This window comes from Chelon labrosus, assembly GCF_963514085.1.
Source record: "Chelon labrosus genome assembly, chromosome: 5".
NCBI classification, from domain to species: Eukaryota; Metazoa; Chordata; class Actinopteri; order Mugiliformes; family Mugilidae; genus Chelon; species Chelon labrosus.
Genome location: NC_140341.1, coordinates 8870427 through 8888256, shown reverse-complemented (window position 1 = coordinate 8888256; position 17830 = coordinate 8870427). Strand labels below are relative to the sequence as shown.

The 17830-nt window shown below is 43.4% G+C and overlaps 1 protein-coding gene across 1 annotated transcript; it reads right to left on the bottom strand.

The window, feature by feature from the left end:
• Positions 1–9236: 9236 nt before the first annotated feature.
• Positions 9237–10045, bottom strand: olig1 (oligodendrocyte transcription factor 1; the record flags this gene model as incomplete). The annotated part of the gene is made up of 1 exon (XM_084544567.1): positions 9237–10045. Exon 1 carries the CDS (start codon positions 10020–10022, stop codon positions 9237–9239), a length of 786 nt encoding a protein of 261 aa, XP_084400693.1. The 5' UTR covers positions 10023–10045.
• Positions 10046–17830: the final 7785 nt, after the last annotated feature.

Genomic DNA, 17830 nt, shown 5'->3' with positions numbered 1-17830 from the left:
CATACGTGCACTGCACTCCTTCAGACTTTACACTCAGCTTTTGATTTTCTCTTGCAGAATTAAATAAACTGGCACAACAGATAAAACCATTGGGATGATTGCGAACCTTTGTTTATCTCCTATTCCAGCACTCTTAATGCAGTAAAGTAGCAAAGTACTCTATTTAGTTGGCCACAACGACAGAATAAAACACTGTAAAATTTAAGTTGGCAGCTTCCTAAAAGTAGGTCAACGTTACAGCCTTCATGACGCGGTAACCTTTGCAGTTTGGTTGTGGGTGATTCACGACAGACATCGTTCTGGGGGAACATCTCTGGGTGTTAGCCAATAGAAACTTGCATGGCTAGGGTCTGTTAACAACTAGATACTTAAATGTGGTTTATAAATGTGCATGTAGCCTGCTCTCAGCACTGAGACCAGGCTAAGTAAGTATGTAGCCTGCGTAAGTAAGTATGTAGCCTGCGCCAGATGTGAGCCATTTATACTTGAGCTCTCGTCAGTGTGGCTCATTCTTTAAAACACTGTGTCTTTTTTGCCGGCTTAATTTTTGTTTCTACTTCTTGCATCACTTTTCGACAATGGCCAATGACGAGTCGACCAAATGCTTGTACCTTCAAACCTCCTCAGTTAACCTTTCTTCGACATGTTCCTTGGTGCTAATGGGGCTACAAACCTTTTCACAAACGTACTCTCTAACTAAACACCTTCCTTATTATGTCTGCAGTAGGCTAACTAGAGTTTGTTATCTCACTGTGTCCACACTGCTCCTATTTGGCGAGCATTAGTCCAGATTATCAAAGCAAATGAAGAGATTAATCAAACAGCCGTGTACTTTTGGTCTGGGTCCACAGCTGCTTGGGAAATGAAATTGTGTCGCCTTATTTTTAACTACAAACTTCTGTTTGGTTGACAGGAAACCATGTCGGATGGATTCGTCCTTGTATGACAGTAGATGAACACACACTTTATCCTGATGATCACAGTTCAGTTGCATCAGTCGCAGTTCCCGTGTTGGTTACAGACCTCAACAGCGGCAATGCACACTGTCCACCTTTTAACTTATGGTGGAGCTCTTTCCGGGCTCCAAACTAAAGTCATTTTTGTGTTATTGTTCAGTGGGTCAAAATCATGTACCTGCGTGATAAAAATGCACGACGCCGCTTGGCCTCTCCTCGTTCCTCTGAAGTGTTTTGACTCCTGAGTTGACCCTGCCGGCTGGTTTTGGCATTCCAGCAGGCTGGAGGAGAGGAGGACTGAGCCGTGGCCCCCGGCAACCTCTGCAAGCACACACAAACACACACAAACACACACACACACACCACACACACACACACACACACACACACACATGCATGCATGCTGTCCTTGGGTTGAGGTGTCCATGGTTTCTGCTGGTCAGCAGAAAAAGAACGTCTGCGTGATGGCACAAGTGTCTGTGTGCGTATGGGGGGGTTGTAGCTGTCAGAGCATCCCTAAGTGTGTGTGTGTGTGTGTGTGTATGTGTGTGATTTTAAAGTAAAGAGAGGTGGGGCACCCTTTGGGAGGGAGTTGAAGTCTAGTGGCTCTGATCCAGACCTTGTACCATGTAAACTGACTCCACACCCTACCCCTCTCATATTTATAACATGCACACACACACACACACACAAACAAAGACTCTCCCCTTTGCCCTTGACTGTCTGTTTCGGTGTGCGCGCGAGCAGATGGACAGGTTCGTGGACCCTGAGGGAAGAGATGAGCGCGTTTCTCCGGCGGTCACAAAATACAAACAGTACACACAACAAGAAGACGAATAAAGAATAGTAACAAGGATCGAAACTCTCAGTTTGCCGTGCACTGTACTGAAGTCTGGCAAAGAGATAGAACAGTTAAATATGTTCATTTTTGTAAACAAGCCACCAACTTTTGGTCTATATTATTAATAATAATTGATTAAAGATCTTAAGTTTTGTAATTGCAATAGTCCCAAGACGCAAAGGAATTAACTGAGGCTCATATTACAGACTGAAAATTAATTCATTTAATACATTTTTTTTATTAGAGAAAACATATCGGGTGCATATTTTTTAAGTTGTTGATGATTTTTTTGTCTTGAACTGAGACAGCTTCTGTTCAGTTGGGCTGGAAATGAATAACACGTTTCCACAAATTAATTCTGCAAACAGCTGCTTGGTATAAATAGACATTAAAAACTAAAACGGCATGAAAAATGTCTACAAAACGGTGTGATAGCAAACTACTTTTTAACTATTTATTGATAGTGAGCTGACTAAATGGATGTTAAGTGACTAAATGAAAGTAAAAATGATTTGTTTGGATAAAAGGATTTAGCTGTAAAGATGCCAGTTCAGTTCAGCAGCCTGTGTCTTTATTTTTCAAATCCACGGTGGGTCACTTTAGCCGGTCGCAGGATCACACCGCTGACTTGCGAATGTAAAGAAGTGCCTCCTCTGCATCTCCCCATCCTCGCTCCGTCCTCATGATTGATGACTCCACACACAGTCGGTGTTTGCCTTCTTCAGGCCACTCAACGCTTCTCGTATGGAGACGATATTTATGGGTTTGCCGAGCACTTAAAACTTGAGGGGACGCTCTTATTTCTTGATAGCACAAATATCGGTGATGGAGGCAAACTAATTACGTTTCAATTAAAACTGTAATTTTAGAAATATTTCTGAATATGTGGTGTATTTATTTTTATGCATTTAATTTGTAAATCGCAGCAACACAAAATAGCAAATTTACTAATTTAATTGCAATGACACAAAATCAGAAACTGACTTTCTTTTACATAATATTAACATATTAATAAATGTGCCTTCTTGATATTTCAGATATTAAATTCCAGCTGCCCTCGGTCCTAATCTGGGCCATGTTCACTCATGCAGTAGTAACAGTGAAAAACTAACCCGTCTCTAGGAGCACAATGGCGGGCGCCCCCCTGCCCCTCAGACTCCCCACATAGACGGCGCTGTCTGACAAGCCCGCCTGCCAAACAACTCAATTAAGCAGAAAAGGAGGCAAAAGAGAAGCCCAAACAGAGGAGCGAGAGAAAGGAAGGGAAGAAAGAGGACAGGAAAACAGAGGAGGACGAGGGCTGGTGGCTGTCAGGCCTCGTCGACACCCGGCCGACGTTTGGCGAGAAGCAACAGGGACACAAAACGGGAAGAAAAGAGAACTGATCTGTGATGTGTTAACTGGAATTCCTGCTCCCAAGGCCACCGAGGGTTCAGAGGGCAAACGGAGGGCCGCGGGTTCATTACCACAATGACACTCACACAGATTTAAAGCACCGCAGTGGTGCGTTTTTACACGTTGGCCTGTTAACAAACTGCGATGTGCCTTCACTTAACTGCTTCCATTTTAAGAAGACGCATTAAAAAAACATACTTTTGTTTTTTCCAGGTGTCATCTAGGTCTCATTAATATTTGTACAGTATTAAAAGAATCTCTACAGAGTTTGTGATTTGTAATGAAGCCACAGTTTTCATTATTGTTGAACAGTAAGGACGATAACTATTTCTTTAATTGTTAATTAAAATAAAAACAAAAGGGGTACACTCAATTAAATATACATAAATGGAATGAGATCTTTGAGTCTTTGAAAAAATGTTTTTCTCAGTTTGAAAACCAGCAGCACGGAAGAATTAAATGGAGGCACAGTTGCAGACGAGACCATGGATAATAGATTAAAGACACTGTGACAGTAAGCAGCAGAGTACCAGGGGTCTGTATCAACCAGAGAAACAGAGATTTATGAATTACTGAAGAAAATACCCAACCCACTGTGAACACAGAGCCTACATGACTTCATGCACATGGGTCATGTGGTCATCTGTGCATCAAGAAGTGATTTTGGGACTATTAACATGCAAGTGTTGCATTCAAGAACCTGTCAAATAGTTTTTATTTCAAACATCCTGTGCACATCGACATATTTTCTGGAAAGACTCTGATCCCTCAGCCATCAAAAAATGCCGTTTGGAAACTATGAAATAGTTCCTGCGACTCAGGTTTAAAGGTAAAAGCTCAAAGTATTATAAACTATATGAGCCCGTATCAGGTGGACTAATGACACTGCCTATAACTCAAGGGCTGATTATCTCATGTATGCTGAAACCTTCCTTTTTTGCATTACATGTGGGAAATCTGGAAGAAAGAAATTATCCACCGTGCAGATGTTTCATATCAGATTGTTACGGAGCAGTGATATTTCGTACATTTTAGAAAAACAAGAGCAGACTGGATGTTTATATCGGCTTAATGCAGCCAACGGCAAATGAAGTGTTCCTTTGGGTTCATAATTTTATCTATTTAAAGGCGCACAATTTGCTTTAGTGCAAGGTAACGGCCCTTTGGTTGTTTGGTGGAACGTAAAGTTACACATTTTTGATTTTTAATGACCAATTTAGGTGATATGGGGTTCTGTAATATCCAAAATATATGCATTTCTCGGGTTCTAAAAGGTTTGGTTGTGCTCTCAACATAAGAGGAATATCTCTTTTTGAAGTGGGTAGAATTCATAGTTCCTCGCCTTGGAGCATTCCTGACTTTAATTCATTATTTTTGTGTCGTATTTAGTTTGTCGGTTGATCATTTCACCTGTAATTTAAGTTCTGTTACATCTACTGCTCAGTCTTTTCAGTCGCTCTCCTGCTTCCAAACAGTTTGCACATCTTCTGGGATCATTTCAGATTTTGTTAAAGACAATACATCTCCCGTGACCACACACCACCACCATCTCGGCGCGTCTTTTAGACGCCCGATTGGGGTAATGAGGTGACGGTTGATGGTGGCCTGTAAAGTTGTAATGAGGGCCGCGGCGTGAATGGGACAGAGGGCTGGAATGGGTGGGAGAGAACACGATGCTTAATGAGCGGGCCGGCAAACTCGGCAGTAACCCCGTTGTATCGGCTCGGTCTGAGAAAGAAGGGGTGACAGAGGGGATCGGGAATTTCGGGGTGGGACAGCACAGGAGGGCCTGATGTTATTTAGGGAGGGGATGAATAAAAGCTGGGTTAGAAAGTAAATGGGGGTCCTGACCAGCCCCTGTGCTCCTCTCATTGTGGAGATGAAATTTATGGCTCAGGACTTCCTAAGCCAAGGACTCCCCACGTTGACTGGTTAAGTGCTATGAAACGGTGCGACAAAAGCCAGAGGCAAACAACACTCTGAGCTGAGAGGCTGCAGGAGAGGGGACAGTGGACGACAATGTGGACAACAATCCACATTAGAGACACATGCTGGGGCATAAACTGGCTGCTCGGACGCGGCAAGATGCAGAACTTTGAATGAGATTTGCAGGAACTTTTGCTCTTCGCCAACATGGGTATTGGCGAGCATTTGTTGAATTCAAAACCCCTAACTTTGCAAACGGGCTTTTCGTTTTAAAACAAAGCTCAGATTAGTGTCATATGGTAAAAGTCTGTCTTCCCTCACTTGTTAATGCAAGAATTTAACATCTGACAGAAAACTAGTTCCTTTTTAGTCTTTGTCATGTCAGTAAGTAAACAGCAAGGTGTCCTGATATGCAAAAAATAACAGATAAGATGGGAGGTTGATTTCGCTCATGCAGTCTGCACCAACCAGACGATCACAGACAAGAACACAGAGGTCAGGTCGCACGGCTAAATCCTGAATTACGTACGAAAACATTATGACAAGATTAAAGGTATTCAACAGCGCTGTTACTTACACAAACTATTGTTCGATTCTTTTCGATGAAGGGAACCACGTCGTATTAGGTGAGAGCCGTTCCCAAATTTTAATGCAGCTTCTCCCACAGGCGGACTGTTGTAGAGGGTGTCATATAGACACAAACTAGGCATTGCAACATGAGTCAAAGTGAAAAACGCAGCATCTGGATGCATCTCAGCAATAAAAGTCTAGCGTGGAGTGCAGTATTGGTAAATGAAAGATATCACTCAAAGCTGGGTCCATAAAGAACAATCAACTGTTTTTTTTGATTGGCTTTTAAAGAGGAAAGGGGCCTTCAGATAATTCCCATAGTATCCTCAACAACTGTATAAGGTGCGCTATAGTTTATGACTACAGATCCTAAAAATGTGAATATTAACACCTGCATGCTTATGTTACAGTACACCGTTAATTTTCAACTGCGAATATGTTTTATTGGCAGACACATAAAGTCACGATATTAGGCTTTCTGTTAATTAAGGAAATGTAAATAAACATATGAGCAATATTATATCTGACAATCCACTTGTAAGGTGGTGTTTCCTGAAAAAAGAATAAGAAAGAAAAGAAAGAAAATTAAGCATTTTTAAGCACGTGATGGGGCATTTTCAGAAGATTTGTTAAGATCAGGGAAATATTCTGGTCTTGGTTTAGCACTGAAAAAGTTAAGCAATAAAATAAAGTAACCACTGTTTATTTGAATTTATCTATAGTGCTTTTGTTGCGTAGACCTAAACCTAAAAACAAGTAAAGTCTCCACAGTGGTGTCAAATTCCCGTGCTTTGTACGCCTGCCATCCACCCCATGCTCCTCCTTATTAATCCAGTATAGCACATTAAAAAAATCCAAAAAATCCAGGCTGATCTGATCTTATTTGATGTGTTTTTTTCTGATCCGATCTTATCCATAACGTGGAAATGCATCTAGTTTATTCGTTTTGTTTTATATAAACTTAAATAGCATCAATTTAAACATGCTGGTGAATATTAACTCTCGTTTCTCCACCGTCTTAGCCCGTTTATGTCAGAATCCGATGCAAAAATACTTTTTCAACAGCTAAAATCACAACATTTATGAAAGAAAAACACATTTTGGATGTGCTATACCTTTAAAAAGAGTACGAATCGCTCCTTTTTTTTTTTTTGTCCTGGTTGCTGGCCACAGTGAAATGTGTGTGTGCGCGCCCCGTGCATTGTCTTACATGCTCTCCTCGCCCCATTGAACAACAGTGATGAAATGGAGATGAGTTAAAGTGCTAACACAAAGACTGACCAGACCCCTGCGTCGCCGCAACAATGAAACCACCAAACACAAGAAAGTGAGAGCCTCTTGGAGGAACAGAGAGAAAGAGCAGGGGAACGAGAGGGGGGAGAAATTAAGGAGCCCCGACATAAAAAAAAAAGAAGGGAAAGAGGCCCGCGCCATCCTGAGAGCAGGAGGTAATGGATGGTGGGTAAAGGTAACAGAATAGAGAGCAACCCGGAGAAAATAGCAAGGTAGCTAATCCCTCCGGAGACATAAAGCAGCTATATGTAAATGAAAGACGTGAAGTTTGGCCGTCTTACTTTGATCTATGAATCGGGCCCTCCCTCTCTCTCTCCCCCTTCCTCTCCTCCTTCACTCTCACCCTCTTCTCCTTCCTCATTTTTCCTTGTAAGAAAATCAAGCCTTATTTAGCTTAATCTCACTTAATGGCATCCAGCTCCTCTTTTGTCCTCCCTGATGCTAACAGATTCCTCTTCCTTTCACTCGCCGCCATTCACATATCTACCCTCCATAATCCTCTTATTCCGGGGTGGCAATTATTTAGAGTATTTTATGAGCATTATGATTATGATTATTTTCATTATTATTATTCATGCAGGCCGCGCTAAGGGCCAGGTTGCGGCTGAGAATATCCTCCCCGGCCGGCGCCTCTTATTCTCCCTCAGAATGAGGCTGCCGGCTTTCTTCCAGCGGGGTGGCGAGTTTGCAGGAGTGAACCCCTATTCAGCGAGACACATTTTCTGGGCGTTTGAACATATTGTGGAGTGAGTGTAATGAGTAGCACCAAATCACCCCTCCCGGCTCCTCGACACAGGGAAACATCAAGAATTTGAGGACGGAGGAGCGAGAGGGGGCTAATAATCAAAAGGCCTTCTTTTCTGTGGGGCAGTAATTACACGGGCGGGTTTTGATCTTTTGCTTGTCGGGAGATATGAATGGGCGACCAGATGAGGACTGTTTCACTATTTCGGGGGTTGGCGCGCAGGGCTGGACGGCGCTTTTCAGGCCTGCGCCTCGACCAGCGCCTGAAGTGGATCGGAAATTATAGAGGCGGAGCTCGAATGAGGAGAAGTTTGCTCCTCATTTGGTTAAAGTTGCAAAAAGTTAAAAACGTTTAAATCAAATGAAAAGAGAATGTACCTGAAAAATGGCAAATAACGGACAAATAAAAGCAGTTTATGAAGGCTATCCTTCACTACTGTGAAAAAGAGTATTTGAAGTTGCACAAATCTTGCAACAGTTGCAACACTTCATTACATGTGCACACTACGTAATATGTATAATCTTCACAGACTGGGGTTTTGACTGATTTTACACCTGGTTGTGTAGCTGCACCTGTAATGTACTAACAGTGGCCAGTATCTTGTAATATTGCCCATTATCTTAGTAATTGCTTCATTTTCTGTCGTGGTTCTGCTTCATATTTTGCACCTGTGCAGCATCTCCCATTACCTACTTTATTTTGCACAGCATTGTGAGACAGTTGTACAATAGAATATATTATGCATGCATAATTTTGTGAATTTGTGAATTGCACATAAACGCAAATTTACACATCATTTTCTACCACATTATCCTGATGCTTGTGTATATTTCTTTTCCTTTTTCTCCTCCTAGTCTCACACTTTACAAATCTGCAGTAAATCTGAACATTCAAACGAGGATGTAGCTACAAATTCTGGATTATAAACTATAAACTAAGTATGTCTTATTCTTTCTCTCGTTTTAAATATTCAACTAAAAATCAAACTGAGTCGAACTCCTTGTCGTCACTTTTGACTTAAAGCGCTGTAAAGCCACACTGACTTCAAACCTACATACAGAAATTATAAAATAACTAAATCTTTTTCAATCAAAGAAGATAAAATAGGATCTCAGAGCCTTTAACTAGCAAATATTTTATTTCACAAGAGGCCTTTCTTTTAGGACCTCTTTAAAATTTGTCACCAAGCAGCATTCAACTCACCACAGCACAATACTGCAGTCCATACACACCATGCACACAGTTTTTACAGTTTACACTTAAGAAAAGACTTAAAAATGTAATAATATGCATCACAACTCGCATCCAAACAAGCACTATTAGCTCAAGACATGAGAATGGTTCCATAATCTTTAAAAAGATCGAAGGAGTAAGTAGTGTAGTAAAATATCAACATGTTAAGATGTTAGAAAAATAACAGTTCATATATATATATATAAAAAAACAAAAACGTTGCATACATTAACAGTCATCGAGTCAGAAATCTTCCTCAGCTTTCGCCTTCAAGGTGTCACTTTGGGAATCTGGGAGCTGGAGCAGAGTGGTTGAACCTGGGCAGTCTGCAGACTCCACAAGGACACAGGGGCCCGCCTGAAGGGCCTGCAGAGCTCCACTGCACCGGTGCCAGCGAGGCCTCCATGGGACCCGGTGAAAGCAGCGAACATTTAGCGGCTGCAGAGGATGATGAAGTGGAGGAGGAAGAGGATGAGGAGGAGGAGGAGGAGGCTGCTGAGGAGAGGAGGGATTCTTGGGTGAGTAGGAGCTGACTGGGACCAGAGATGAGGGGCCACCCGCCAGCAAGCAGCAGCCTGGGGACCGGTCCTGTGTTCACCCCCATGCCGACGCTCACCTCCCCCAGCAACCTCCGCATCTCCTGCAGAGACGAACCCAGGAGGAGGATGTAGTTCCTGGCCAGAACCAGGGTGGAGATCTTTGAGAGCCTGCGGCCTGGAGGAGCCCCAGGCTGGTGGGACTGAGAGGAGGCGGAAGAAGGCGAGGAGGCGTAAGGCACCATGACCTCCCTCAGGGCGTCCATGGCAATGTTCAAGTCCTGCATCCGCTTCCTCTCCCTGCTGTTGATCTTCCGCCTCAGCTCCTGTTGCTCCTCGTGGCTCAGCTCCCTCTGAGGTTTGGCTGATCTCTGGCCGCTCTGGAGGCCGAGCATGGGTGCAGGATTCAGACGGGAGCTCAGGTTGAACCCTGGAGGGCAGTGGGCTAAGTCCTGGACAGACCCGGGGCCGCAGAGAGGTAGAGACTGCTCCTGGGCCCTGATTACTGGGTTTGACAGCACATTCATACTGTAGTCCCCTCAGAAGAGTGCTGTTCGTCTGAGTTGTAGTTCAGTTTAGTCGAGAAATTAAAAATCTGGCAGCAATAGGCGACAATACTTAACTGAAACTTCTCAAAAATTCCACAAGAATCGAATCTTCACTCCCTCCACCTGTTGATCTCCCCTCTGTTTGCAGAAAGCTGCAAGCTGCCATCCAGCACAGCGACAACTCACTTCAGCTTTGGCTTCAGAGGGTTCCCGGCTGCACGGTAGAGAAGTAAATGAAAGCCTCCTAAAGTGGCAGCTCAGTTTTTTTATCTCATTTCCACAGCAGCATGAGGCGAGAATGACACCTCACACAGTGGAGAAGTGAGCTAAATGCTGCCCTCACATACCCCCCCACCTCAGTTGAACTCCTCCCCAGCACATGATTTGCTCTTGAGCACGTCCGACTTTGAGGACCACGGATCACCAGCAGAAACCAGATAACAGTGACAGTATTTAGTTGCTCCAGTAGGTAATCTGATCTCTGCTTAAAGGGAAAAGTGTGAACCTGCAACTCTGACACCTTTAACATGTCCCAAATGACGCTTAAGTTTACAGTACTTAAAGTTAACAGTGTCCTAAAATATTTAGAGATGAAAGATGTTTGAATTTTCTATTATTATTTCATTTGTGAAATAAAATAAGCCCTTATTGTTGCACAAAATAACACAAAACAACAAAATAGCTTCTTCTGTTTGGAGAGCATCTATAGATGCTGGCGAATTAAATTATCTAAATTAAATATGACTTGTGAGCTCTTTTGGCAGCAGCAAACATCGTCAAATAACCCAGGTTGTGCTGAAATAAAGGATTTCCGTTGCTTACGATGCTGAATTCATATAATTATTACACGTATAACAAGGTATCCGAGGAAAAGAGCAGCCATGAAGAGGATTAAACCTCAAAAAGAAGGTACACATTGCATTGGCGTTAGCACCTGACTGCACACAGTTTTTCTTTGTCTTTGTGAGAGTTTAATTGAAAACACAAACACGCAAAAAAAAAAGCTTAGAGGAACGTACCTCTACAGCCCTTTAACAACTTGAAAGCCATTTAAAATCATCAGTGCCTCGCTAAGTGACAGAGAGCAGGTATTAGCACTATTAGCGCGGGTATTAATCGTGTCAGAGAACAGTTTTGGCAAACGGTGAATGGACACGTCATTGTGTGTGGGAAGTTAATTGATGGTTTTTGAGGTGGAGGTTATTGTTGCTCGCCTCTGAGCAGGCTACGCTAACCAAATTGGCTGGCAGGGGAGCTGGGCACCGTTCCAGACAGCCAGACAACAGGCCAATTGACTCCGACCACAGGTGAAGCTGGCTTGGGGCACAGAGCAAGGCTGGAAACCTCAAATGTCCCATTCATGAGCCACAAAAAGACCTCAGCATCACTCCCGTCGCACGGTAAGCTTGGCCGTCCTCTTTTTGCCCTCCCTCCTCCTCCTCCTCGTCCTTGTAAAGCCCATCTGAGGGGGAGAAAAGGAAGGCAGGGGGAAGAGGAGGACAGCAGCACCGTTACAAACAGAAAGCAAGTTGTTTACGATGAAAGCAGAAGGAGACGCAGAGGAGGAAGACCCTTTCTTTCTTCCCAGCCGCTCTCCCCTTGTCGTTCAAGAAGAGAAAGATGTGTGCGGAGGCGCTTCCCTTCCCCACCAGTGGCGCGGCGGCGCCCGGCTGGTGCTGTGATTGAAGCTGAATGGACGGCTGCAGACGGACAGGAAAGAGAGGGCTTCATGAAAAGGGCCAGGCGGATGGCCCTCGCACCTGCAGGAGAACAGAGTGCAGGCAGCCAGGATGAATGTGTGTGTGTGTGTGTGTTCGTGTGTGTGTGCAGGCTCAATTTGATTTCTAGTGCCCGTCTCACAATGAGAGGTAATAAACTGAGTAATGAAAGAAAATGAGCCGTGATGGTTTTGACTGTATTTTGGGATCGTTTCTGTGTCAGGAGGGGAAAAAAAAAAAAAAGGACACCTGCAAGAAGCCACACAAACAGAAGTCAGAAAAGAAGAGAAAGAAAGAAGCTGGTGTCTACTAGAATGGTATACCTCCCCCCCTCCTCTCCCTCCAACACTTACAAGGGGGAAAGAAAAGTGAGCTTGATTTGGGGCTGCAGCCCAGCATATCCGCCTCCCGGCTTCCAGGCTCCTTTTGATGAGGCTGGACCAGGAGCAGGAGCACCGGTGGCTTCAGGGCAGGGGGAAGACTAGTGTCTTTATGGTGGAAGGAGTACTATCCATCTGGGCAAGGCCGTCCAATGGGGGGTCTGCACCTGGGAGCTAAATGCCTCGTCTGTGTGCAGCCATTTCCTGCGGCTGACAGACAGGAAGACACCGCAGCCAAACTCCTGGGTCAATTTACCCCCCGATACAGGATGGAAAATAACCCCAAAGTGATACCACTGAGAGAAAGATCATGATTTTTTTTTTTTTTTGGCCATTATCAATTGAACAAATGTGCCAAAAGACACAAAATAAACTGAAATAACTTTCTTTTATTGCCCCTTTTATGTGGTTTCTTTGTTTTTTTTTTATTATTTATGATTCTAAAGGATGCATGGATAACACTTTTCTTTGTTTAATTTCAAGCAGTAATTATTATTTTCACATAGATTTCATATTTGCAAGCTTAAAAGTTGACATTATTAAAGGCTTAAAAGGGAACTACTGTTTTTTACAACCTGGACCTTGTTTCTGGCATAAAATACGGTGGTTTACTCACCCATATAACTTTTGTGTAATTTGTATTCCTTCGGGAAATAATTAGATCAGTGTATATCCATATAGTGGGAGTGAATGGGGCACCGAAACGCAGCCTCTAAATAACGCATTATCTGCCGCGAAACTTGTTCATTTCACCAATATTTTGTTATTGTACGCTAGTGCTATTCCCCGTTGAGTCCGGAGTTACCTGTTATCATCATCCGGGGTTTGTTGATTGACCTACAGACCCCGGATGATGTCTTCTGATCTGGATGATATCGTCTCTGAGCGCCGTGCGCACCCGCAATGGTCGGCTTGTTTACCTGTAATTTGCTATTACAGGACTCCAGACTCAACGGGGAATAGCACTAGCATATCATAACAAAATATTGGTGAAATGAACAAGTTTCGCAGCAGATAATGCGTTATTTAGAAGCTGCGTTTCGGTGCCCCATTCACTACCACTATATGGATATACGCTGATCTAATTATCTCCCGAAGGAATACAAATTACACAAAAGTTATATGGGTGGATTTCTGGGGGTTTCAGGCCGGGTTTTTGTAAAGCGTCTTGAGACGATTTGTATTGTTATTGACGCTATATAAATAAAATTGAATTGAATTGAATTGAATAAACGACCGGATTTTATAAAAAAGTTTAAAAAAAAAAAAGTAGTTTATTCTGGTACGAACAACTGAGGCAAAATTAGGTAAAATTAGGTAGCTCTGAGGTTAGGTAAAAATATAAAAGCATCTGATCATTTAGATTCACTTTAAAAAATAAATACAAAATTTACACAAAACATAACTAATCACTGAAATACAGATTGCTTCCCTTCTAAATCATATTTTTAAAAGCAATTAAAATTAAAGTTAGCAACCCTGAATCTTTTAATGTGGATAAATAATGATAAATAAGGAGGAGAAAACCAAAACTGTACAATAATGAATTCTCAGTTTGGACCACCCAGAGGGAATGACACTTCCTCAAAGATCAGAGCAAGTATTTGTTTGCCGAAAAGCACAATCACGTAAATTGGCTCATTTACCAAGTGCAAATTGGCATAATTATAAATGCACCTCGCTGGATATAAAGAGACAAAATTCACAAATTGAGTCAAACCACGGGCCGGTCTTGACTTAATGGAGTCAATTTACATCAGGTGTCTGATAGAGCTGCTTTGTGTGTCACTTGTTGGTGTGTTGGAGTGTTTGTTGCCTCGGTGGGAGGACCCATCATCTGGTTCATGTGTGAGGGAGGTTTACTAGTTGGCCAAATTGGCACGATTACGCAGCTATTTCATGTGCTCGTCTGCTTGTCAATGAGCATCTTGTTTGTGGTGGAAGAAAAGCTACAAAATAAGGCGAAATTATTTAAATGAATAATTAAATATAGCTCTTAAGAGGCTCACACACACACAGGAAGCCTAGCAGTAATGTGGCAACAAGAGACAATGAAATGATAGATGAAGAAAAAAATGGATGGGTACCAAATTGAAATTGACTCAGTTTTGAGACGATTGAGGTGACAACCAATGGGAGTGACTTATTAAGTTGATTCACTTATGATGCAAAGGTTAGGAAATAATGTCCACTACTTTGGTTCTTACCAAATTCACCGTGCTGATGAAACTACTAGGACATCGGCATCATTAATTCCATTTTCATTTCAAACAGAGAACAGAGAACCAGCTCTATCCATACACTACTAGCCCATATACACCCACCAGGCATAACATTATTATCACCTTCCTAATATTGTGTAGGTCTCCCTTGTGCCTCCAAAACAGTTGTGACTCATCAGAGAATGGACATGGGCCTTCTGAGGGTGTCCTGTGGTGTCTGGTAACAGAATGTTGTTAGTGGGGGCCTTTGGGTCCTATGGGTTGAGGGGAGGGGCCTCTGTGGATCATCCCGCAGATACTTGTTCAGTTTGGGATCTAGTGAATTTGGAGGCCAGGTCAACACCTTGTGCTGTTCTTCATGGTTTTTTTTTAGTAGTTCCTAAAGCGTTTTTGTGTTTGTATCTGTGTCAGGTTGCATCCTGCTGGGGATGGCTGCTGCCATCAAGGAGTGTCATTGCTATGGGGTGGGGGTGCCTGGTCTGGTCTAGGTGGGTGCTACATGTCTAAGTAACATCCACACCAATGAATGCCAGGTCCAAAAGTTTCCCAGCAGAACATTGAGTTTTCGCAAGATGGTCAATGTGATTTAATTCTCCTGTCACTGGTCATAATGTTGTGGCAGACTGGTGTGAGGGTTACCTCGGTAATCAGAGTTGCTAACATCCACATCCATAAAACATTGATGCTCTGTGTTATTTACCAGTGTCAACTAAATCCACTTTGTAACGGTGAGGATGCATGTGTAGCAAAGCGCAAACCAACAATGATCTTCACTTAAAGTTCATCGAAATGAAACACCACTTCTCTGTCAAACTATACTTTATTTCCAAACATAATCATCTTTCTCATGGAGGCAATGGATTGTTTTTGAACAGCGGCGGCCTTTGGTGATTTGCATCTGTTTAGAGATCATTCTGAATCATGTAAAAACTGCAAAGAAAATGTGACTTTGGTGCAAGAGGTGCAGATATAGATTATAATGGTGGATAAAAAGAGTTTACCAGCGCAGAGGCCTCACATTCCCTCCATTATACTCGTGCACCGGGACGTCTCATTGAGGCTAAATTCCCAGCTGGCAAAGTTGGCCAACTGCCCCAAGGCCTCAACCGGCCATAGGCGAAACATACAGCAGTCAAAATATAATTATGATGCCACTTGATGGGTACTTAAGCAGAAAGGTCAACGGGGATCAGCAGCTCATTTTTCAGCTGGTGAATGCTGCCAGTCAACATTCCCTATATTGCTTCTTATAGAGTAAATACTTTTATAGAAGAACGCCACACATGGTGAACCCAAAATCAGTTAATTAATTGAAACAAAATACAGCAAAGGCAGAGTCTGTGCTTATAATTACTATGTTTAACAATTTTCACGCTCAAGACTCAAGACTTATTTTCAAGTATTTCCAATTTGGCCTCCAAAGAAGATCATTGTAAGAGCAGTGAGCCAAACTGTTAAACGTGCCGGTGCACCTGCTTTTACATGCCAAACCGTCTTCTGTTTACAACAATGTGCAAAGAGAGTCTAATGAGAAATTAACAGTTGCCAGTGACTGATTTCCTCCATGTGTCCCTGCGGACAAACAGGTGCAGCGGCGGCAACAATGGTAATATAACAGAGCCGGACTTTTCAGAGGGGAAAGGCTGCTCCGCATCAAAGCGGCGACGGAGGACACACTCGTCTATTGGCCCTAACTCCTGCTCTGTGAGGCCTAGCCAAAGACATGAGAAGATTACAAGCTGTTAATAAGGTGGAACCAATCGGCTGAAGGTCTGCTTTTGTCCTTCCCAGCATGCTTTGTGAGCGCCGGCCTGGGATAGTCGGCATTTGGTGCTGATCATAGTGTGGCAGGGATAATGACGGTGGGAGGGGTGTAAGGTTTTAGCCCTTGGGCTCTTTGTGAAAGAGAGCCTAAATGCTTCACTTTCAATAGCTGCACACGCTCAGTTGGTCGCGGTTGTTTAAATACAGATGGACGTTTACCACACTCATATTTTACGACGCTAACTGATCCACTGACACTTTCACGTTTTGCTCGTATCTGGATGTTAATTTGAATAACGTACGATTTATATTGATTTGGTTGCAACAGTCAAACCCAAAGTGCTCTAACCTTTTTGTTGTGGTCATTTAAAATTACCCCTGTACACAATCTTACTCTGTGATTGTCTTTTGTTATGGCAGATGTTCCTCTTTGAAACAATGCCACCAGGGACTTGTAGGGTGTCCGCTAATAGGAGAGCATTAGTTAACCCCTTCCCTGTCAAAGTATCCTTAAAACCCCCGGTCCTATTTAACCGTGACAATGATGGATTCGCGGATACTAAGGTTCCACAGGAATCCTCTCGCTCTCTCCCAAACACAGAGCTTCTTTTACTTCTTCTCACCAAGAGATCGAGGGCAGTTAAAGTCTAAATGTGCCGGTGGGGGCGGGTTTTTTTTTTTTATTAGCGGTACAAGGCCAAGGGTGGGTTTTCAGAGGTTATCCCCGTCTGTATGGAGGGCGGTGCAGTGACACCGAAAGTCACTGTTAAAGTGAAAGCTCATTGCGGTATGATGGATGAGGATACACGTCTGAGCAATTAGGCTTCCTGACGGGAAGCAGCAGCAGGCGAAAACTGGGAAGGCATTGAATGTGTCTCGACAAATGCTGGCTGCTGGGGTTGACGTGAGCCTTTGTGAGCCTTTGATGGAAATTTATTTTAGCAAGTTAAACCAAAAATGTGAAACTCAAGTCGGACAGTTTGAAAAAGTTATAAACCAATCTCTCGGCTAGTGGGAAACCTTTAACCTGAAACTTACCAACACTTGGGGCGGGCCCATTCGGGACGCTCTCCGGATGCCTCCCTTTCGACACGTTTCGCGCTCGGCCAGCCGGGACGCCACGAGGCAGGACCAGGACACGGTGCAGGGATCACATCTCCCAGCTGACCGGGAAAGCGCTGAAGGATATTGCCGGCCCGGGGTAAAAGGTGCTTTGATTCGCCCCCTCGTTTGTTACTCTGTGACCTGCAGAGGACGAGGAAATAGAGGAAGGGATGGATGGATCATTGGATGAGCGGAAACTTTGTTCTTAGAAAGACTCTTTGTTTTCTTGCAGTCCTTTTGGGGAAACTGTGCTTCTAATGGCTCAGACATTAAAAACTAAAGAGACCTCCAGGACATCAGATTAGACAGAATCTAAAAGGTTAATTTATTCATGGTGGAAAAGATTTTAACTCATTGTTCTGGCAGATGGATGCGGAGGATGTAAGATGATTCTTTCAGGCATTGATGGACACATCTGTCAGCCTACACTTTGTATCTCAAACACACACACACACACACACGGTTAACTACCCCCCTCCCCACAGCGACGACGGCCCCAGAATCTCTCCTCTGTGCCTTACAACCTCCTCCTCCTCCTCAGCTCATTCACCTCCTACTGTGCTCCCGCTCCTCACAGACTCTCAGCGCATTAAAATCCC